Raw genomic sequence first — 23,507 nt, forward strand, 5'->3', positions numbered from 1 at the left:
TGCTTTTTTTTTAAAAAAATATTTCAAGATAGACTTTTAGTCAAGAGTGGGGAAGTTTTTGCAACAGTTAAGTCCCAACCTTCAATAATTTATGACTGTATAGTACACACAGGCAGAGGTTTCATCTTGAATGTCTTTTATTACACTGAACTGAATAAAACAGGAGGGAATAGAGCTGTGTTGTACTATTTAAATTAAATTAATACTGGGAATTAGCAACTCTTATTTTTTTTGTCATGTTCCCTGCTCAACTTAGGTTGTGCCTCCTAATAAGCATGCTGTACAGGTCTCCCAAGATACACATTAATTAGCCCATAATTCCTAATCTAATCAGTCATGCTTAACCTCTGTGTGTGTGTGCTTGCGTGCATGCCTCTCTGTGTGTGTGTGTGTGTGTGTGTGTGTACGCTCAGGTTTATTAGTACTCTCTCAAACGTGTGTGACCAGCAGAGAGATATAGCGACCTTTGCCCCCAGATAAATCTCAAGTTAAATTTTGTGCTTGCAAAGCTGTGAGGTGAAGCAAACCCTTATCAATGTTGCCTGACACCTTTTTAATTTAAAGTATTATTAGATGAGACATTAAGGATGAGGATCAATGCTTCATTCAAGGTGTTATTCGAGATAGTTAACATTTTGATTGCTAAATGTGTTGGATTCTCCTGGGTCGGGGTCTGAATGGTAGCCAAGCACACTAACTGCAGTCATTCTGAAAAACACACTCACTTACACAGGTGCTCATATGAACAAATAAACTTGCATGCACAACATTTGTATGCAACTTTGCCTGTCCTGCTTTCAAGGTGACAGTTTCAGACTGCCTAAGCTCTTATTTGACCCACAAGAGTTAGCATGATCTCCTTCTCAAACCCCTCTGCTGTCTCACTAAGCACAAGTTATTGCACAAAGTCCTAACTTTGACTGTTATCTGTATCATTATTTCATATTCCATGAATTCATAATGATATCATCTATATTCACCATATTAGACACACTTCTCAGAGGCAGGCAGATTCCCCTCAATAGTGAGAACAATGTCATCCATATCCAGATTTGTCATTCCCCATCTTCACGGTCTTGTGTGAGCATGGTTATCTGACATACAGATTATGTGCATCTGCATGCATGTGTGTCTGCAAGCATTTTCTCCAGTGTACATAAATAAATGCTTAGTGTATGAGTATGGAGCTGTGTGTGTTTGTGTGTGTGTGTGTGTGGGGGTGTGTGCGTGTGCGCGTTGCTCTCTCTAATTACACGTACACCTTTAAAAAACTGCAGATGCTTTATGAAGTCAGAATGGAGCAATTAAATACCCAGGGAGGGGGTGAATCATGCAATGTCAACAGGAATAAACTGCCACCATGGACCCGACAGCGTGGCTCAAGAAAAAAAAATGTGATGAGAAGATTTACCCATATTGCATGCATGGATGGAAATAATGTGATGCCTGAATGCGAATCTACAATGCAAATGTAACTGTTTTATTCACTGTGTTTGCAGCTGATGTTTCTCTCTTGATTTTTCTTTTTCTTTTATTAGAAAATTCCTTTTCCTCCTGAGCTAAAGCCACTGTAAACTTTATACAGTTATGAATCTTCGGCAGTGGTGGAGGAAATATTCAGATCTTTTACTTCGGTAAAAATATAAATGTTATCAAAATATACTTTGTACCCATAATGCAGAATAACCCATTTCAGAATCATTTACAGTTGTACACATCATGCTATAATAATAATCAATAATTATTGATGCATTATTTATGTTCATCACTTTAATGTTGCAGGCGGAGCTAATCTTAATTACATCATATACTGCTGGGTAGCTTAACCTACAAAATATGTCATAATTTAGTAGATAACTTAGTAGTTGATTCATAATTTGTAAGTCTGCAAATTAACTAGTAACTAAAGCTGTCATATAAAGGTAGTTACGTCTCTCATTGTGATGTGGTGGACTAGAAGTATAAAGTTGCATGCTCTGCTATTCAGTGACAAATTATTTGAATAGTTAAATGCCTTTTTCGCTAAAATTAAAGAAGAAAACTGGTCTGGTTTTGGAAACAGTTGCTCAAGAAGGCACAAATTTGCCACTCTGAGTTGAGAAGTGCAATTCAGCTCAAAAACAATTGAAGAATAGGCCGTATCAGTCTGGGCAGCACTACTGTAGGACCGACGCAGGATACATTCATGGTGCTGATGCTTTTCAGTGTCCTCATAATGACAGAGCCTTCAAACTCTGGGGGGAGAAGGGAATAAGCCCGGGCCAATATAGGCAGAATGAGGCTGATTTTGCCATTATAACAGGGAGCTCTTTTCCCTCTTGGGTGGAAGCCTGGGCTGACAGTCAAACATCATTATGAGCCAGTGGCCTTGCAGTTTGTCACTGTCAGAGCCTCTAAATAGAGACTTTGTTTTCAAGATTTGTAAAGATTTATGACATTCCAGGCACTATTTAAGCGATGATGCACAACAAAGTCATTTTGTTTAATGCGAAGCCACATTGAAAAATGCCAGTGGGTTGTGGGCTTATTTCCTCTGAGCACAAATATAATAGGACGCATTGTGCCCGCTTTTTAATCGTTCTTTCAATCGGAGGAGACACAGATGTCATGTGAAGTTTGAGGTATTGTTGAAATGAATGACGACATTTTCACCATCATTGTTGTGTTCACCCTTGAACCCATATCCCTAAAAATCATCTGCCACTCTCCATGGGTTGTGGGAAAGAAGCCCCGGTGTCAGCAAAAAGGAAATTGCCCCAGTGGCCTTGCTAAATACTTTAATAAAAGACTCACTATGTGCAGAGTGACTGGATATTCTTGCTAAGAGTGCAAGTAGCCACACTTATTATTGCTTCCTAAATCCTTCCTTGATGTGCTGCAGTCGTGGCATCATCATTCCTGCAGCTGTATGCTGAGCAAGACTGCAAAGACCCTTATGAAAGAGAGAGTGATCGCGTGAGGAGGATGTTATACATGCATCACAGAAATTGTTTCACAAAACGCATAAGCCATCACAGAGAATCACACAGCAATACCCCAGGAGATCAAAGAAATAGCACACAGGCCAAGTGAGGTCACTATAATTTCACTGCTGAGAACCACAGGTGCACCTCTCCACAGCTCCCTGCAGGAAAATTACAGGAACATCGTGGTGATTTTTCTATAGGGTAACAGTTATTATTGGGCCTCGATGTGACCGAGTCCCGCGTTTTCCAATGAGAGCACCCGCCTGCAGCGCCCTCTGTTGGCGCGCAGAAACTCTTCTGTATAAAGCGCTGCGATGCCTCGACACACATGCAGTCAGTGCGAAAGAAGCGTTCACTCCCTCCAGAGGAGCGCACAGATTTTTGAGGGAGCCAGTGGTGGGAGAAAAAAATCCCGTCAGCGTTTTGTGGCACTTTCAGATGAGTTCCTCTACCTCGTTAGATATATTGGCATAGCTGACAGATTATTTGACGCCAGTTTAAGGGATGTTTTAGGGACAAACTGTCTCCAAGGGACTATTGGAGCGGGCAGTCTGAGCCCTTGTAATGCGGAGAGATCAAGTCTCAGTAGTTTGTCGGTATGAACGCAGCGCAGACGGACCCCGAGAAACTGCTTTCATGGATTGAATGATTGACTTATTGGCATTTGATTTTTTATTTTTTTCCACATCAGAGGATTTTCCTGTGTCGGGGTTAGTCTAATATTGGCAAAAAAAGAAAAAGAAAAAAAAGACTTCGTGGATTATTATTTGGAGTCGAGGATTTTTTTTTGGCGGAGGCGCATCTTTAATGAGGATATTGATTTTTTTTTACAGTTAGCCTGTGCCTGGGTCAAGGATCCGGAATTAACCTCTCACAAACTGGAAATATTAGTCTTACTGGATCCCTAACTCATTTCTCTCGCCGCTGAGTCCAATATGAAGTCTGTCACCGTGTGGATGTGCGTTCACATCTTTCTTCTGTCCCTAGGTGAGAAGTGAAATATGGTAATAACACGTGCAACTGTGCGTAAAATGTTTGTGTCATAGGGATAAATTCTGACATTATTATTGTCAGGGAGCATTTTCTGGAAGCCTTTGTGTCCACTTTTCTCATGCAGGAGTTGTTGGAGGGCTCAAGGTTATTCCGCTTTTTTTTTTAATTATTACGTGCGGTAAAATGGTCGGATGGTTTGATTAGATTATGTTTAATTGTCACCCATTGCTACAGACCGAACTTGGTCGATGCGAGTGAATCACTTCCATTGGATCCATTAAGCAACCACAGCTTCCACAGTAGGATTACAAAGCTCGGACTTGTAACAGCACAGTCCAGTTTTTAGTCAATAATGGGCAAATCTCTTTTCAGTTTGACTCTCATGAACATGAGAAAAGCCATCATCATCATCATCATCATCATTATCATCAGCAACATAATTATCATTATAAGCGTCGTCCACAAACGCCACCAAGTGCTTAAAATCATCTGACTGATCAAATATTTTTACAGTTAACTTCATGTTGCACTTTCCTTACCCGTTGCTCTCTGATACTGATGCAGTGCCCCTCTCCTCCGAGCTCAATGCTCAAGATCACCACAAGGGGTCTCTCTTGTCATTTCACCAGAACTGTCTCTACTTTGGTTTGTGTGAAGGTGCGTTTGAAGTCTTCACTCCTGTCAAACTGCAACACCCGAATCTCTGCTCTGTGGATCACTGTGCACTCGTTTTGAGCTCATTTTTCTGCCTACCCAGATGTGGAATAAGTGTGGTTTACATCTTTAAGGTGCTCGTTTGATATGAGATAATTAGATATTCCTCAATGATCAAATCTTAATTAGATTTAATAGGAAACTGAAGGCTGCAGCCGAACTTGTTTTGGAGGCGTTAGATGCATTAAAGTGAGTTGATGTAAGCAGAGATAAATCACTGACTGTAAAGTAAATGAGACATAATGAGACGTCTTATAGAGATGTGGCCTTTAAGACTCACGGGGACCGTGAAAAATGTAACTTGTGCTTAAAGGTGCCATTTTATACATGGGTATGTCATAAACCATCAAAACTGTCTATTGTTCCCACAACAAACAAAATAAAATTGAAAGCAGGTTTACGATATGTGCTTGTACTTGCACACACACACACACACACACACACACACACACACACACACACACAAACACAAAATACCTTACACATAAATGTACAATTTCTGAGCCTCCCTTTTTCTTGTCACCCCCACATCTGTCCTCCTGTCCCCACCTAGATGAGGCAGCAAGTTCCTGGGAAGGTCCCTCAGCTTTGTCCATGTCTTTGGCCAACGGCTCACCAGGATCTCCGGGCACCGGGTCTGGGCCCGGGGCACAGCCAGAATGGGTGGACTGCATCCAGGCGAGTGACATGTGCAACCAGAACCCTTATTGCAGCTCTCGGTACCGGGTGATGCGCCAGTGCCTTGTGGGCAAGGAGAAGGAAGCCATGCTGGACAACAACAGGGAGTGCCAGGCTGCCTTGGAAGTGCTGCTGGTTAGTCCTCTGTATGACTGCCGCTGCAAGAGGGGCATGAAGAAGGAGCTGCAGTGTCTGCAGAACTACTGGACCATCCACATGGGACTCACTGAAGGTAGGAGCCAGATGGTTTTGCAATTCTCTGTCTCACAAAATTCATATCACCTCATGTTTTAATGTGTGGCAATTTCAGAGCCTGTAATGTGATAGAGCCTCTTTGTAAAGCTATAAATGTATTCATGTGAAATTAGCACTTGCTTTTTCAACATTTTTCACAGTCAGCTTGTTATCTCGGTCTTCAGTGTCATTTGTTTCCCTCCATATTTCCTCTGTAGCTGTGAATTCAGCTTACAACACCTTCAATGGTTTTGTTACAGAGTCTGTATAACAGGGTGCCGTGTGAGCCTCATGGTCATGTACAGTGTTTCACATGTACAAGCAGATACATGCACATTGCTGCAATAAATAGTCTGTGTCTGTGCAACACATCCCTCTTGATATTATGTGTATGACATAGTGCTTTCTTTGGCATTATAACATTCATTTTAGATGAATCTTCCAATCTCAAGCACCAGTATACTTTCCGGGCAAAGGCAAGAAGGATGTACACCACACCCATTGATGATGCCCTATTCCCTGATGCCCTCTTATAGTTATACCCAGAAGCCCCTGATGAAAAATATATGCTTTCCTACTTTCACCACCCTCTCGAAGGTAATGGATCTATAATGGGATTACATTACGTAGACCTGTTATGGTAGACTTATTGGTTTTCACCTAAAGTGTTCCATATTACCATGTAATTAGGTTGCATTCGTATAGCTTAGTGGCCCTTATGTGTCCACTTATGCAGGACATAAAATAGCACTCTTGTTGTAACATTGAGGCCTTCTAGTTTTTACATTGCAAGAACAAAAAGCAGCCTCCTGGACTTTTGGTTCATCCTTAAGGGCAAAAAAGACAGCGTTTTGTATCAACACAAATTTGACTGAGTCAGAGATGCTAGAGATGTCGTGCCCTAGGGATCGGGCTAATGGATGAGGAGTGTCGTGGTGGCCGGTGGCAGGGGTGTACAGCTCTCCACAAGTATATGTCTTTAGCAACTCTCTTAAAGCCAGTTGGGCTATGTACGGCACCTTTTGATTTTCCCAAAAGTGCTGCTTTGGATTTAGTGGCCAGTCCATGAAACCAGCAAAACAACTATGCCAACAAACACTTAGGATGCAGCAAACATTGACCATTCACTATCTACCCTATTTAATATACCATATTTACCTTGTCAGCTAAACAGACACTCAGAAATGGATCAAAACTCCAGCAAAGCAACATTAAAGTTGATAAAAGAGTGTGGCCTTGGTTTAAAAACTGCCATCAAAACAATACCGCAAGTATGACAGGCATCACTGTGCAAGTGTAAGGAAGAAGATGGTGAAGGAGATTAGAAATGTCAAGGCAAACTTTACTGTAACAGCTATAAATGAGGCCAGAGAAAATGCTAAAATGACCTGGAATCAGTTATCAAAACTGGCAGGACAACGCCACAATACTAGAGAAACATTTGAAATGAACCTAACCGGAAACTTCTCAAGGGAAATAGCAGAGGCCTTTGGTGACTCTGTGAGGGATATTTTCTAGAGTCTGTCTGTTAACCAGGAGAGATTGTACACAGCAACCACAGTAGAGCCTGCCTTTACTGTAAAAACATCACTGAGCCAGAACCCATAAAAATCATCAAGTCCCTCTAACCTTAAATGGTAAAAAATGCTCTTGGGGTGAATACAATTATGTTCAAAGACCTTGGTTCAGGATTGGTTAATCCAGTTACTTCCACCCTCAACTTTTCAACCTCTCAACATCCATTGTGGAAATCTGCTATTGTCATTCCAATCTTCAAATCTAGAGACCCACTTTCCATGTGTATTTTGGCATTCTCCCGACAGTATCCAAGGTTGCTGAGAAATGGGTAGCTAAGCACTTTCCATCTCAATAACAGTTCTGTGTCTCTCCACCCAATGCAATTTGGCTTCAGACCCAAACACTCAACAGAGATGGCTAATTGTCTCTTTTCAGAGAAAATAGGTGCTGCATTTCTTGATCTCAAGAGATGTTTTGACACTGTTAATCACAAAGTTCTTCTAGGTAAGCTATACAAATGTAACTTTTCTTTTCTCGTGCAGTGAAATGGGTGGCATCATTCCTGACTAACTGGTCTCAGTCAGTTTACGTAAATAATCATTGATCCTGTCAAGGCAGTTGCCTGTGGTGTACCGCAAGGATCTATTCTTGGTCCACTCCATTTAGTGTATACATCAATGACCTTCCAGAAGTTGAAACATTAAGGTACACCGATGACACTGTTTTATACGTACATGGCAGAACTAAAGCAGATGTGGCCACACTCTCTAGTTCAATGGCTCGGGTCACAACATGGCTGAAAGAATACTGCCTCCAACTAAATGTGTCTAAAACAGACAACATTTTCTTTTGCAAAACCAGGAGATTTACTAGGGACCCTTCCAAATCAGTAGCACTTGAACAATTTCAGGTTGATGAGTGAGTGAATTAAAATATCTTGGAGTCTTAATGGATTCCAACGTCCATTAACACTCCTTCACAGGCTGCCAAGATTCTATGAATTTCATCAATTAACAAGCTGGTTACAGACCAGCTGTAGTTGGCCTGTAGCTGAAACTATTTGAATCACTATACAAACAAGAACTCAAAGCAGTAGATCAAAAAAATCTAAGCATTTCCTTCACTGCCCAGTTCTAAAAAATATCTGATTTTGAGTTGGAATGACCTAATAAGATATGAAAAGTTGTGCTTGGCATACAAAGTTGCCACTGATTTAGGTCTTCTATTCTGTATTCTGCAAAAATGTGCCAGTCCGTCCGTCCGTCCATCTATCATTTCTGCCTTTAAGGATTTAAACATTTCTTCCCTTTTCTCAGATAATTATACTAAAGGGGTAGTTTGGATTTTATGAAGTAGTGTTGTATGACGTATTGAACCATAGTCAGTGTATTACCACCACTGTGAAGAAGAAAAAACTTCAATATCAGTGTATGCTATATTTAGAATACTTTCACCATTTCAACTTGCCATCAGACAGTTCTTTCTGATGGGTAACTCAAGACCACCAGACTCCACTGACAAAAATATTAGTTTTGCTTTGCAGAACATGGTAGTTGCTTGTCTATTGCTGCCTGTTGTGTTATTGAGTGACTTTAGTGTTTTGAAGGCAAGCAACTCCCATGTACAAATGCTGTTTTCATCAATGGAGCTATCTGATGGTGATGTAAACCAGTGAAAATACTCTGAATACCGTGTACACAAACATACATTTAATTTTTTAGGTGGGACTTATTTAGGTGGCTAAAATACATTTTGCTGCTACCACAGCAGTACATTGTTAAACATCCATGTTGTTAATCCTGTCTACTGGGGGCCTACCAATCAACATTGTCCCTCAGTTAATACACTGATTATGGGTAAGTGCCTTATACAACCACACTTAAAAAAAACTGAAATATCCCTTTAACCCAAGAGTGACATTGCTCCATGCTTGTACAAGTGGCCGAAGTCTCATGATGTCAAGTGTCATGCCATGTAAACATGGAGGACATAATGTACTCAGCTGTTTTGACACGTGGGGCAGTGGTGGAAACATTGCAAAGTCTGTGAGCTTTGAGCATTCTGGGCTTTTGTGTTGTGATCCGTGAAGTGATTCGCCAGGCGGACTGCTCATAGCACCAGCTACACTTCATCACACTGATGGCAGCAGAGGGTCCCTGACATGAGTTCAAGGGAAATGTAATGACATGGATGCTCCCCAGGCCTTCTGTCTCCCTTCCTGTCTTTCTCTCCTTTTTTTTAGTTTCTCTTTTGTAATGATCTTTCTGTTCTCCCTCAGTGTTTCTTTCTCACTCTCTTTCTTCTTTCCCCATCAAATAGCTGCATCAGTCAAAGTGTTTGTGTTTGAATGCATCATGCAAGTGTCTGGCTGTCAAGGATAGAGACCTCCTGCGCCTGCACTATACCATCCACAGAGCTTGTGTTTCTTTCCGAATAAATGCCTCCCAGCAGTGTCCCGTTTTGGCCCTGTCGCCCTCAGAGATAAAACCTGCTTTAACACAAACGAAAAGCTCTTACAGTGCAGCTTTAATCTAATCACGATCCATTGTGCAGTCAAGCAGGCTTTTGTTAACTAGAAACACTGTATGTACAACATCTATCTGTGGAAACAAACACGAAGGGCTGAATCCCAACAGACCTTCTCGAAATTGTGCTAAGCCACTTCTTCATTACAAGAATCAATTGCTGACCAAATAGCAAGGTTTTAATGTAGTTTTGGGGTTAGATAATGTGCAATGTATCTTTGAAAGTTTTATTTTACTCATGTTAATGCGGAGAGATGAAAAAGCGCAAGAGTATGTGAGAGAGGAAGATAAGAAGAACGAGGGACCAGGGATTAAAATAAAAAGAACAGAGACAGAGAAAGTGAAAGGACAAGGATGACTAACAGACAGAAGAGAGGAAAGATTGTAAAGGCCTGTGTAATTTGTAATAATGTGATAAGCTCTATATGAAAAGTAATATTTGATGGCTTGGGGACAAACATATTTAGCCACTTTTCTACAGCCTAAGGGCCATTATCAAGTGTAGAAAGCCATATGAAAATCAGGCTCCAGCTACGAGTTGGAATGTTTTTTTTATCATCCATGTTGACCAGGGGCAGCAGTTGGCCTGCAAGCTTGAGGGCTAAACCATTGTGTTTCTGAAAAGAAAGCTGATGTCGACAAGGTATGGACTGGGATTGAAATAACACCCTGCTCCCAAAACAGCCCTACACAAACAGCATACTTCTTCTTTACATCCTCGGGCAAGGTTATCACACCACCTAATTTAGTGTGTGTACTAATATTCTTCACTTCAAATAGTTAATGTAGTAACCAGTTCAGTGAAACGTTTACCTGTGAACATAAGAAATCATGTAACCCAAACAGGAAAAACAAAATCCAATATCTTAAATTTGTTTGACTTAAGACAGATTTGTTATTTAAATCAAAACAAATTCATTTCAGATTTTATTTATCTATCTATTAGCATTTTTAAGTGTGAAATGAAAAAAACACACAGTTTTTGGACCATATCCACGGTTAGGCTTCATATTTAAGACCAGTCTTTTTTTTATATGTTGCCGATTTCGTAGTTTTATTCAAAACTCAAGAAATCAAGAACCACCAAAGAACTGTATGATCATTTATACATAATAATTTGGCAAAAGGTGCACAGTAGAGAAATGTTTATATTAATAGATATGCATACTACATTGATGTAGGAGCATTTGCACTTTTTTAACTTGGTTGGAATAAGACTTATCTTAATCAGGCCACACATTTTTCATGTGTTAATGAAAGAGGGATTGCCTCCGCAACATCAATCAAATTACAAGCCTGGGAGGTTTGTACTCCAATAAAGGATGACTGTATTTGAAATGTGCACATTGCAACAAACTTTATCTGGATGATTTTTGTTTTCTAGATCAAAAGACCTTCAAATAAAAGACCCCAAGACACACACACGCACTCACCATGTTCATCAGTTCAGGAGCTGCACTATACGTAATAAAGAATATCAGTCATTCAAAGGCTTAAAACAACCTTGGGAGGATGTGCCTCTTCGAATTCCATTCTTGATCGCTTTGTCTCTTTTTCCTTCCACTGAGATTCATGTTATTCAGCTACAAAATGGCTGCATTAGTGCCACAAGGTAAAGCAGTAAGACACAGTAAGAAAACAGTAAGAACTATGAATACCCCAAGAAACTATAACTCATGACTCTCTCTATTGAGTTTTTACAGACACTCCTTTAGTCTTTTAGTTATTAGTATTTCATATTAGGCTTTACCACAAGCCTCCAAGTACATGCAGAAATGAAACATCTGTAGTTTAAAGACAATGCTGGTCAAAGGTGATGCTAGTGATGCCGGTTGTTAGTCACCACCTGCCAATAAAATAGAAAAAAAAAGAGAGTGAATTAAAAAGGCAAAAACAACCTGCCACCTGCCCTTCACTCACCTCTGCCAATTTCAGAAAGAAGACAAATAGACAGAACTAGTGGTGATTAATTTGATTTTTAATTCAATTAGATAATCTCAAATCAGAAAATAACTATTTTAATTGCAAGTTTAATCGTTTGGGTCTTATTTTTATTTCGATTTTTATTTCTAGTTGAGGTAATTCATGGCATGGCCTGAAAGGACATGAAGCAATGGTGAGATGACATTTGGTGTAATGGCTGCTTTCTGCAGCCAGAATACAGTTGTGTGCAATCAAAATTAATTTCAGATTAAAAGAGATAAAGGTGGATAGATAGATGTTCATGCGCAGGCTTTAAACCATGTTAAACTGAGTGACATGCACCACTCTCACCTCTCTGTCCTCACTGGTCCTTCAGTCTGAAAATGTCGCACTTATTTGAAAGCAAACAGAAGACTCTACCCTTAGACTGAAAAGTTAATTATTCAGTCTTTAGTCAAGTCAAACTGGACACACCATAAAGTGCCCTGGTGGGAAGGCCCTTGAGCTGCAGTGTGTCCTTTGTCCGTGAGATGTTGCTGTAAATTTCACTGGTTATAGCAAACAAGGTCCAGACACTTACGAGCAGCATGAGTGTCTTCACTTACACAAGTCTGGTGAGGCCTGAATCTTGGAAAGGTGTTTCAGTGTTGACAATTTTTGTGATGAAACAGTGGATTGCTGCTGAGAAAACACTTCACAGAACAGAGCTGAGTGCCACAGCGTGACAACAATGTGACTCAATACCGTCATCAAGTATTGCTTGACTTCTTGAAATACCATCAGCAAACATTTTGATGCATAAACGCAGGTGGTGGCAGCTACATTTCTGCAGCATTTTAGATTTCAAAAAGCATTATTTGCTGGTGTTAATGTGTTTGAACAACAAGAGCCTGCAGCTATGGCGTGGTGTCAGGTTTCTTTCTTGATTGCTATATTGCTTTTGCTTGCCTTAAGGCTACTGTACTGCTCTGTTAGGCTTAAACCCCAGAGCTAAAGGGTGTTATAATGTCAGTCTTTGAGCCATCAGTAATGGTACTAATAGTGACCTGTTAATTGTTTTTTCTAACAGAAAATGCCAGCTGAATTCAATGTGTCAATGCAGCCGTCCTTCATGGATAATGGGTGGTTTCTGCTCAGAGTGGGCCTGTGTCGTTGTGAGGCAATGAGGTCTAGCAGTTTTAATCTATAAAAGAAGTAATTACTAAGAAAGAAACATTGGCTGCTACACACAGGGAAATTGTATAGGCAGCTGCGGTTCTCTTTCAATTGTGCCCTGGGCCTCATGTGAATATAGCCTCGTAGGTTTGCAGTAGAATTGGTCATTTAAGCGATAAGTTCCACACCTCAACATACATTATTTCATAGCCCCAGCTATGAGACCACAGCCTGGGTCTCAAAGCAGGAATCGAAGATCTTTTATGAGGACCTTTCAGGGCAGTTTAATTAGCTGAGCCAAGTTTCACTGCAGATAGAGAGAAAGGAGAGCTCCACCAGTGCTCCATGCCAGTCTGTTCCAGCTCTTGAGAGGAGACTCTATCTTTACATGAAATTACGAGAATATCAGACCAATTTTGTGGAATGATTTATTTTCTCCATTTTCATGAACGTCAGCGTTGCAAAGGTCACCCTCTAAACATGTCACTACGTCATGCTAATACCACAAGTTGGCCCCAAATGATGTGGGAAGTTACATGAAACGGACAGTGTAAGAATGCTGTGCACATCGTGATAGACTTAGGCAGGCAGGAAGAAAAATGGAGAGAGCGAGAGAGAGGACAGGAGGTGAGGAGATGAGGTGAGGGCAGGACAGTAGATAGATGATGAGGGGGGAAGAAAATTTAAGAGAGAGACAGAGAAAAACAACAAATGGAAGAGCAAGAGGAGGAAAGAGAGAGTCATGGGGGGGGGGGGCTTACAAAGGTACACAGTATTCCTGGGTGAAACCATCATTACTATGAGCAATGGTAGCAGTCACCGGCCATTACCTTAGCCATCCACTGTCATAAGCAGAACATTTTTCCAGCCTGCCCCGCATGTCAGGGGATAGGGGAAGCAGGCTCCTGCATGCTGAATATGTCCTCCCTGCTTTCTCCCCTCCTGCTCTGGAGACCCGGTCAGTGCTCGCTAGGTGGCTACTTCATCATCAGAGGAAGAGACCTGTCGATAGCTTCTGAATGTGATCAATAAGGTCTTTCAGAGCTTTTCCCCTCCTCGTCCTTTTCTTTTCTCTTTCTCCCCTTTCATCTTTCATCCCAAAATGTGAAAAGGATCAGTGAAATATGATGACAGAACAGGCACTGTTTGTCCTCATGAATCTTTCCAATGATTTTCTATACTGTAAGGTGAACTGCCTGAGATGACTCCCATTCACTATGAGGTTGGTATAGAGTGTGACAGTGCGACTGAAATGAGGGCCAGGTAGCGGGGTTTAGATTAGCCTTTTATAGCAGAGTGAGTTCTCAGGCTCTCTATCAGACAGGAGAGTGAGTGACGGGCCATTCTGCTCAGTGAATACTGTCATGATGTGGGCATTAGGCCTCACTCCTGGCAGAAAGGTTCACAGCGGTGCTGAATGAATGTGCATCGTAGAAGTCAACTACCAGGCCCGGCGGCTGTCATCTCAGCATGGTTACTCCCCCCCCCCCCTCCATCCATCTCTCTCTCTGTCACTCTGTTTCACTCTGTGCATCATTAATTGAAATAGTTGCTTGTTGAAATAAGTCATCCACGTTTTCTCTCTTCCGTATGGTGGATTTCAAAGCTTGAGTAGGAGTCAAGCGCATCTTATACAGTTATATTAATCATTTGGGTTGTCATCCCTCAGTTACCATTGCAGCAGCACTGATCATGTTTATAGTAAATATTTAAGTTGCTTAATATTGGCTTTTTAAGCTGTTGTAAATTTGTAACACCCAACACTATGGGGTTTTTCTATTAATTTATATTGATATGAAATATAAAATGGCAAGGAGAGGCTGATGTATTGGGCTACCCTGCTGCTGCTGCTGCCTGTTTTTAATGTTCTCCTCAATATGCTGCTGTGCCGTAAAAAATGATGGCCGTTTTTACTAAAGTTCTGCAGGATTTACACCATATTCAACATTTAGCACCTGTACCCAGGTATTAAAAAGCTGATTTAAGTAAGCAGGTGTATAACTATTCATATTAACATTACAGTCTCATAGCCGAAAGGAAGGCTGAAATTTTTTAGCACTCATTTTCTCAGCTGTGTTTGTCCACCACGCCACGCTGGATTGGAATTGTGACTTGAAATATTATTCTGAGCTAATCCAATATTCTATTTGTATGGTTTGAAATTGAGTTTAAAATGTCAATATCACTTCAAAAGCGGAGCTGTTAACTGAATTTATGCTTCAACTTGTGTTCTGTTAAGCACAATTCAAAGAAAGATGCATTTTACGATATCACTTTACTTTATCTTTTCTTTGTTGAAATGAGCACATTAAGGGAGGAAGTTGTGGGGAAAGATTAATGCATTTATCCTAATGTAATAAAAATGTGAAGTCTCATATTCCAATGTGTCCTCTCATACATTTCTATAGAAAAAAATGAGGTCTTTTTCAACATGACTCAAAGAGGAAAGCGTTCTGGCTAGCCTTATCTCCACTGACAGCTCATTTGCAAACTTTAGGAGCTCTGACAGCAAAGGCTCAGTCACCTTTTGTTACCAGCCAAGTTCATGCAACAACCAGCAGGACTCTGCAGAGAACCTCCGGCTGTGCTCCAGGCTGCTCAGGCTGGGCTAAGCTTTCTTTGTACGTGATTAATATAAAAACAGAGGTAGTTTTACAATAATAATACAAATAATAAACAGAGAACAATATAAAATCAATATTAAACAAGAACACATCAGTGTAGGGCACCTTTAAAAACAAAACAAGGTGAATGACAGTTATTAAAATTGACTTTGCTTCCAGCCATCAACTGTTTGCCATGAATGTCACTAAAAAATCCATAGGACACTTTACATCACCTCAGGAGTTTAGCCTCATTGATAATGCATATTAAAAGTATGAGTGATGGTGCCTAACGGCTTCATAAAAGCCCTTATGGCAAAGGAGAGGAATGTGAATTCACCTAAAAGCAGCATTCCTCTCATGCTGTAACTGGGGAAAGGCCTGATTGTCTGCCTTAGCTGTGCCGGTCATGCTCCGTACTGTCAGAGCAAATGAAGTCAAACGGAGGCTTAATTACAGTGATAAGTTGTTGCCCTGTGGCTAAAAACATCTTATCACTAAACAGCTGGGAAGAATTTTCCATTATGAATGCATAATTGGGTCCAGGGTGACTGTCAAAGAGGTTTTTTTTAAAGTACAACAAGGTCTCCTGCTGTGGGGTTTTTCACATCCTGAGGGTGTGTCATTATAGTGTGTTTTGAAATTTTATGATTTGCACGGCTTGTAACATCCATATAAATAAGCTTTTAAAATTCATTAACCACAGCTGCTCTTGCAGTTTGACATTATTGTTTTATCCGATCAACACAGTACACACTGTACAAGTCTGCAGTTAAACTATGACATTTAATGTGCCTTAACTTGTTGATTCCCATCTGTTTTTGCAGTAAAGTGAAGCTTTACAGACAATAAGAAGTCAGAATAAAACAACAAATGTTAAGCAACAACGAGCTGCTTTGCTTTTGGCAAAAGACAGGGCATCCGGTATTCAGTGCTGCTCCGAACAGCGTACAGCGTCCGAACAAAGTGTTCTTGATGTACTGGAAGAAGCATTATAGTTTCTCGAGGAATATTTTCCTCCTTTTCCTTTTTTTGAAATACACCGTAAGTGTGTCTGCTGAGAAGATACATGGAGGGAGGGTTAAGGTGGTTGTTAGCTGAGTAAGTGGTAGTCTTGAACTCTTGAGAGGCTTCTAAAGCACTATAGCTTCAGAAGGTAATTGTTGTAATTACACATACCGAGAGATCTCAAGTCCAGCAGCCTCTCAGGTCCCTCTCACTTGACAGAAATGCAAAGACGGGAATGGAGATGTGGGTGACGCAAAGGCAAGAAACAGAAAAGCACTTTCAAATAAATTCATATGCATGTATGTTTTTCAGTACACAAACAAGAAAGGCGCATACAGTATGTTCCCAGCTTGCAGGATTTAGGTAATTTTCTCTGTTGCCCTCTTTGAGATGCTACTCTCCTCCAATTTTCTGTTTCTACCTCCTCTGTCCTTTTTCTCTCTCTCAAACACGCATACAATCCACAACTGTGCCAGATGTCAATAGCTATATGTGCTCAGAGAATGGCCAGCTGAGCTGCTCCTTCTTGTTATGATTGTCAGTATTGATGTAGAGGGGAGATGTAGAACTAGGCCTAAAGCAATGACTCTGCAGATGTAAACAAGTCTGAGGTTGGTTTTCTTTACTCTGTGGACAAATTATGATAGAAAATTCCCTTTTAGTAATTCCCTTTTCCTTACATTTTCTAAGTTTAGTTATTCCCTTTTACTGTGTGCCAGTGCACATGTACATATCTTCTTGTGCTTTTGATTAGTTTTAAAGGACAAATTCAACTTGATTCCCACTTTCAGCGAAGTATCAACACGTAGCTGATGTTTTTCTCTGATTTCTGACTCTTATTTGATGATTAAAGATGTTTACAGGAGAATGAAAACCTGAATAACACTGAACTGTATGTACACACACACACACACACACACACACACACACACACACACACACACACACAGACAAATGCCTTCCACAATAGCCGTACCTATTATCAGTGTAGCTACAAGACAACAATTTATCAGCTTGCATCATCTTTTTCGAAAGAATCCATGGAGAATGGTGATAAACAAAATGTGCTTTATCTATTGATTGGATCTACTGATTGGTTGTCTCGGTGTTGAACCAACAGGTTTCAGATTTTCTCATTTGTAGCAGCGGGACTCCAAACCTACCTCACAACGCCCTCACTGTCTTTCTGTTGCGATCAGAATGCAAAGCTATTACACACTGGAGGGTTTGTCTCAATCACACAGAATGGCTATGAATTTTAAATGCGGGATTAGGGCCCACAGAGAAGCAGGCACACGGGGGAGACTCAGTCAGTTGAGTGCTAATTTGATTTTAATTTTTTTTTTTTTTGCAAACAATTTTGGCAACACATTGTTAGCAGGGAAGATGCACTGCTCGTGCTTTAGTCCTTCAGCTGCTCCCCAAAATCAAACCACAGCAGTAACAAATTTTCTCTCCAAAAGGAGATGATTTGACCATGATGAACAATCTGTTTTCTGTATGAAAAAAGAAAAACTAACCGCTCATAGTGGATTGCCTCAGTTTCACAGCCAGTCAAACACTGGGAAATGAGACCATTACAGTATAATGGCACATTTAAATCCAAACCATGCCATCAGTCGATCCATCAAATAAAAGAAAACATACTCATTGCAGAACTGAACTGAATTACCTCTCTGTATGTCTTTCAATTCACGAGAACTCAATTGCACGCCTACATGTAATTATATAATGATTATTGATAGTGAAGGCCTGTAGGTGTTATTTTTATTTTATTATATGGAAATGCTCAAATGCTCTGCTCTACTGGGAAGGTAAAGTGCACCGCAGGTCATTCACGAGTGTTAATGAATCTTTGTCAACCTTACTGTTGTTTCAGGTGGAGACATGGATGACTCATCGCCCTATGAACCTGTAGCACCAAACCGCCACCCTGATGCGTTCCGCTTGGCCTCCATCTCTTCAGGTATTACAGGTTTGATCTCAACTGAACACATGGTGTTTTATCAGTGAAAAGTGAAAATCTTATGTAAATATTTGTTCCAGAAAGGGTGAAATGGAGGTTCCTTTGGGGTAAATAACTACGCAGTGGTCTAAAGAGATCTTTCCTCACTGGCATTCCACCAGTCAGTTGTCCTTGGTCTTTGAATAAATTGGGTGTTTATCGTTTGATCTGTCTTATGACATACTACAGTTGTTTTGGGCTTATGAGGTCAGCTATGTACTCTAACTGTACTACCCCACATTTTTCCCAGCTATTGATTTGGTTTTAATTTAATTTCCTCTTTGGTTTACTGATTAATCAGCTCAACACTGCTATAGCCTGCTATTTGATTTACTGGTTATTACTGTCATTGTATCACTAATCAATGCAGATCTCATTAAAATGCACAGCTACAGTGGTTAATGCCGTGCAGAGAAGTGAGTTGTACAATAGGTGTGATTGTTGGACACAGGGGCAATGCCTGTCCACTGCCAGATACAGGCTACAGTCACTTGAAAACTCAGTTGTTTTCTTTCATCCAGTTCTGACATAAATTTCTGGAGGATGCTCGTTTTTTCTTTTCTTGTGCTTTTTTTTGCCAAAAGCAATCTACAAACACTGAAGACAGCACATTTTCCTTTTCTTTTGGCTGATGTATCTTGCTTTGTTTTATAACTGTGAGGTACAAGAAAGACACGCGTTTTGCATAATCCCCTTAGCTTGAAATCAGCACTGTATCACTTGTTTTTGAAAATGCGCTTGTTTGATATATTGAAAGGAGAGAGTACCAGAATGAATATGAAAAAGTGCAGGCTTTGATTACTTTGGAGGTTTGAGAAATTATGGCTAACTGCCTTCCTTGATTTAAGTGCACATTCATCTAGAAAGCATTTAGAAAGGGCATACTCCCGCCAAGGATGTAGAATCCTCAAGATTTGTTATTTCAATGATAGAAAACGCTGTAGAAGTTGTATCTGGATCTGAAATCTACACAAAAATATTTAGTATTTAGTTTATGAATATTTAGCCTTTGAGAGCCACACAAATATTTAGTATTTTATCATAACCAATCATGCTGGTCCAGGATTTCTTTTATTGAATCAATTTTATCTTTGGACAGAGATAAGCTTCAGCACATGTTGGGACTATCTGCACCAAAAATTGTTTTTCCTTGGCCAACATTTCTTTTCTTTAACTGACATGTTTAGTAGTTTTGATGTGCCCTAGTAACTAACAATTGAAAAGAAATAATCAAACAATAAGACACTTACGCCCCCCACTGCATGAGTACAAGTGCACTGGTAAAACAAGGAGTGCAGTACATTCTACCTCGACATATTAAGATACAACAGGGGACCCATTACTGTATCCATTTTGCTTTCTGAAATCTGTTTAGCCTCAAGCTTTCCTCATTATTTATCATTTCTGAGGACAGAGTAATTGATTGTGGCGCTGAGAGAAAACCACATGCAAACAGATAAGTAATTACACACTTGTTTTATGGAAATACTTCTCACTTTGATTACTAAACCACACAAAAGTATTCATAATCCCATCTATAAATGTTAAACTGTATGGAGACCCAGGGAATATGTGATATCTGGTTAGTAGATGAGGACAGGGAATGTATACTCTCCAAGAGGAAAGGTAGGAAATTGAAAAATAATCTCTGCCATTTTAAAAGTTTTTGTCTGGGAGGAAGATAAGGGACAGAAGTTGTGAGAGAAATGAAATGAAGAATTCTATACTACTGTATGCACTCATGCTCTGAAGTCAAAATTAAACAGAATGTATGGAGATTCTGTTTCTGCATTGCCCCGAGTGATACCTGTAAAACTATTTCACAGAGGCTTCTTTTCCTAATGGGGCCGTGTAGTTTTAGCCCCTCATTTTTGCATATCATCAAACTGAAAATTTGCATGCACTGTACACACACAGACAGAAAGACAATGAGCACATTTAACCCTGTGAGGTCTGTCCCATAGATAAGAACAGTGGTGACAATATAGCCTTAGAAAGACAGTAATGAATTCTGCTCATCCTGCCCTGGTGTGGCTGGCACTGTGCACCCATATCACCATAGTTTCATCTCAGTGCTCAGCACAATCCAGGGCTGGATAGAGTGTCCTCGCCGACATCAGTGGGCCTCTTCCGTTGATCCCTCTGCTGTGATGGCAGTGAGGCACAGTGTGGTCTCACAAACCCTGTTCCAGCACCTCAGTGTGCAACGCCTCTCATCACGAAAGCACAGGGGTTACAGCAGGTGCAGATTGTGTTGTGACAAGGTGGACTGCATACAAAAGAAGCTCAGACTCATTATGCTACGAGCACTGTAAATTTGCTAACTTTGAGAAGATATTGGAAGGAGCTGAGTGAAGAAGCCAGCAAGGTTACCGGATTTCATAAAAAATGCTTACTGTCATATTTCTCTGTTTCCCCGGCACAAGAAATTCTGGTTTCCACAGAGTAAACAGAAGGTCCTCATATGCAGCTTTTTCATAGGCATTTCAATATTACTGCTTTAAATGGACACCCAGCCCAGCTGTCACAGCACCAGAAACCTGGCACGGTTATGCCGTGTTTCCACTACATAGCACAACTCAACTCTGCTCGACTTTTGATACCAAGTATTTAATTTTCCACTGCATATAGTACCCCCTCAATGTAGGCAGAAGTCTTTGCTGGTCATCACAGCGACACCTGTGTTAAACTGCTGTGATGTTGTCTTCAACGTAAAGCGTGCACTGACAATCTGCAACCTACACTGTACATTCACAGCTAGAATAATAACATAACTGCTAACATTTCCCTCTGCTCCCATCCATGTCACTCTCTGCCGCTCCCTCGTTTGCTCTCTCGCTTGCTCTCTCGCTTGCTCAACCACTCACTCACTACCACTGCCGCATTCCTTAAAGGAACTACACTACTCTTACAACTTCACTCTGAGTGAATAAAAGCAGTAAATGAAAAAATTGCAGTCGCTTCTGACGGGACTTTGGATATATGAAAATTCTGGTTTTGTTTGGATGCCCTGAATGGTGATTCTCTATGACCAATCTGTAATCTGCAATATTTTAATGTCACTCAGCTTGATTGGAACCTCCACCGACATGATACCAAAAAACGTACAAGGTACCAGGCACTATGCCCAACTTTTGCTGATGGAAAACCAGTGATGTGACAGGCTGACTACCAGCTGAAAGAAATCTGTTCCTCATAACATCTAAGAAGTGCAGTGATTTCGCTACATTGTGGCCCATTGTCATGATGTGCACATGTGCAGACCTTCCAACATGCTGCTTAATGCTGGGTTTTGTTCACTCTTGTGACTCTCCTGTGACCTGTGACACTTCACACACAACTATGTCACGCTGTCAGTTGAAGGCAGAGAGTATTGTTATCTGATGATGGAGATGGTAGCTGGAAAGAGATCAGAGGTTACATATGGCAGCAAACATGTGAATAGGACAATACTGACAGCTGTTATTTGAAGTGGAAGTGACCCCTAGTTACCAGGAAGTGGGGATGTTGTTGCTCTTGACAGCTTCAGTGCACATAAGGAAGTCAATACCCCCAACTAGTGACACTAAGCCTGCATTTGAAATACGAATATGGTTGCTTGTTGTAAACCTAAAAACTTAAGGCTGCAATAATCATATTCATATCCCAGCTATATCCTGAAAACACAATGTACTGTGTCAAGATTTATTGTCACTATGAACATGCCAAAGTGAATAGGACATGGAAAAGCACAGACGGTAGAAAAGAGGGCATGCAAATTCTCCACAAAAACACAGACAGCATCACATGTAGTCCTAAATATAAAAGAAATTATAAGATTCAGAAGTACATAATATGTCTTTTAGCTGTGAGTGTGAGTGTGGTTGTCTGTTTCTGTGTGTTGGCCCTGTGATTGACTGGCGACCAGTCCAGGGTGTGGCCCGCCTCTCGCCCAAAGTCAGCTGGGATTGGCTCTAGATAATGGATGGGTGGATGGATGTCTTTTAGCCACCATAGAGAATGACTTAACAAGTGACAAAGTGAGAGAGCAAGAGATTAGACAACTTTGGCTCTTATTATCAGCTATAGTAGTTTGAACGCCATGAAAACCAGTTCACTGAAGCAGAGAATATTGCAGCAAATGAAAGCATGCATGTAAAATGCACTTCATCCAGGCACGTACACTAAGTCTGTTTTCTTCAGTGGAAAGCTTGGGGGTACATTTAGCCTTGCGAAAAGAAAGACACACGTAACTTTTTGTCACTGGAAAAATCTTCATTATCAAATGATATGGAGGGCTGAGTGAGTGTTTCCCAGAGGAAATCTATTGATAATCAGTTCTCTACCCAAAACTCCGTTAGTTGCTGTAAGAACTGAGAGCAATAAGTAATATTAATGCATATTTTCCCTGTTCTAATCAAATTTAACAAAACGCCTATGGGAATCTAAGTGAATCAAACAAAAAGATGAATCATGCTACCGGAGGGCACATTTCTCTTGTTTACAGTCCCACACCTGCCAATGACAAACATCTCCTCTTGCCAGCAAGGTTTAGTTAGTTCAGAAAATTAATAACCTTTGGTGCCTGATCTGATCCTACTAGTTTGTTTGATGCATGCAGAAGCCATTTGCTGATGGGCTGCAACTTTTTTAAAAGAAATTTTAATGAATAGATTGATTGGTCTATAAAACATCAGAAAATAGTGAATGCTCATTACAATTTCAGAGTGCAAAGTGATGTCTTCAAATTGTTTTGTTTTGTTTGATTAATTGTCCAAAACTCAAAGATATATAGTGCATGGAAATAAAAAAGCAGATGCAAATGTTGCAAGCAAACATTATGTGCTTGCATGCAAAACTCCACTAGACGGTTAAGGCAATAGTTAAGATGCATAACCATTGTTTTCTTGGTTTCAAGGCAGAATTGCTGTACGAGTCAATAGTTCTCTACTCAAATAATACATGTATGAAGGATGGAGGAGAGAATGCTTCCTCCACAATGCACCAGGACCCATATCAAAGCCCAAATGAATGCCATATTACTCACAGCATGCAAAGATATCATTGAGTGTAATTGTTAATGTGCTCCACGTGAAATGTATTCTGTTCTCTTGACCCAGCGCTGAGCTAATTAACTTATTAGGAGCATAGGGCAGCGTAGAATCTTGCATTCAGGGGTCCCTCCAGGAATTAAGTTTAACATCCC

At 40.5% G+C, this 23,507-nt stretch overlaps 1 protein-coding gene across 1 annotated transcript in view; it reads left to right on the plus strand.

Moving 5' to 3' along the window:
- The first annotated feature begins 3,897 nt into the window (after nt 1–3,897).
- LOC139203993 (GDNF family receptor alpha-2-like) overlaps nt 3,898–23,507 on the plus strand; it is a 46,605-nt gene continuing 26,995 nt past the window's right edge. The window contains exons 1-3 of the mRNA XM_070833926.1: nt 3,898–3,953; nt 5,227–5,583; nt 18,197–18,283. Of these exons, the coding sequence (XP_070690027.1) occupies nt 3,902–3,953; nt 5,227–5,583; nt 18,197–18,283 (496 nt within the window). The 5' untranslated portion in view covers nt 3,898–3,901. The remainder of the gene's footprint in view (nt 3,954–5,226; nt 5,584–18,196; nt 18,284–23,507) is intronic.

Source organism: Pempheris klunzingeri, chromosome 7, assembly GCF_042242105.1.
Source record: "Pempheris klunzingeri isolate RE-2024b chromosome 7, fPemKlu1.hap1, whole genome shotgun sequence".
In the NCBI taxonomy this organism is placed as follows: Eukaryota; Metazoa; Chordata; class Actinopteri; order Acropomatiformes; family Pempheridae; genus Pempheris; species Pempheris klunzingeri.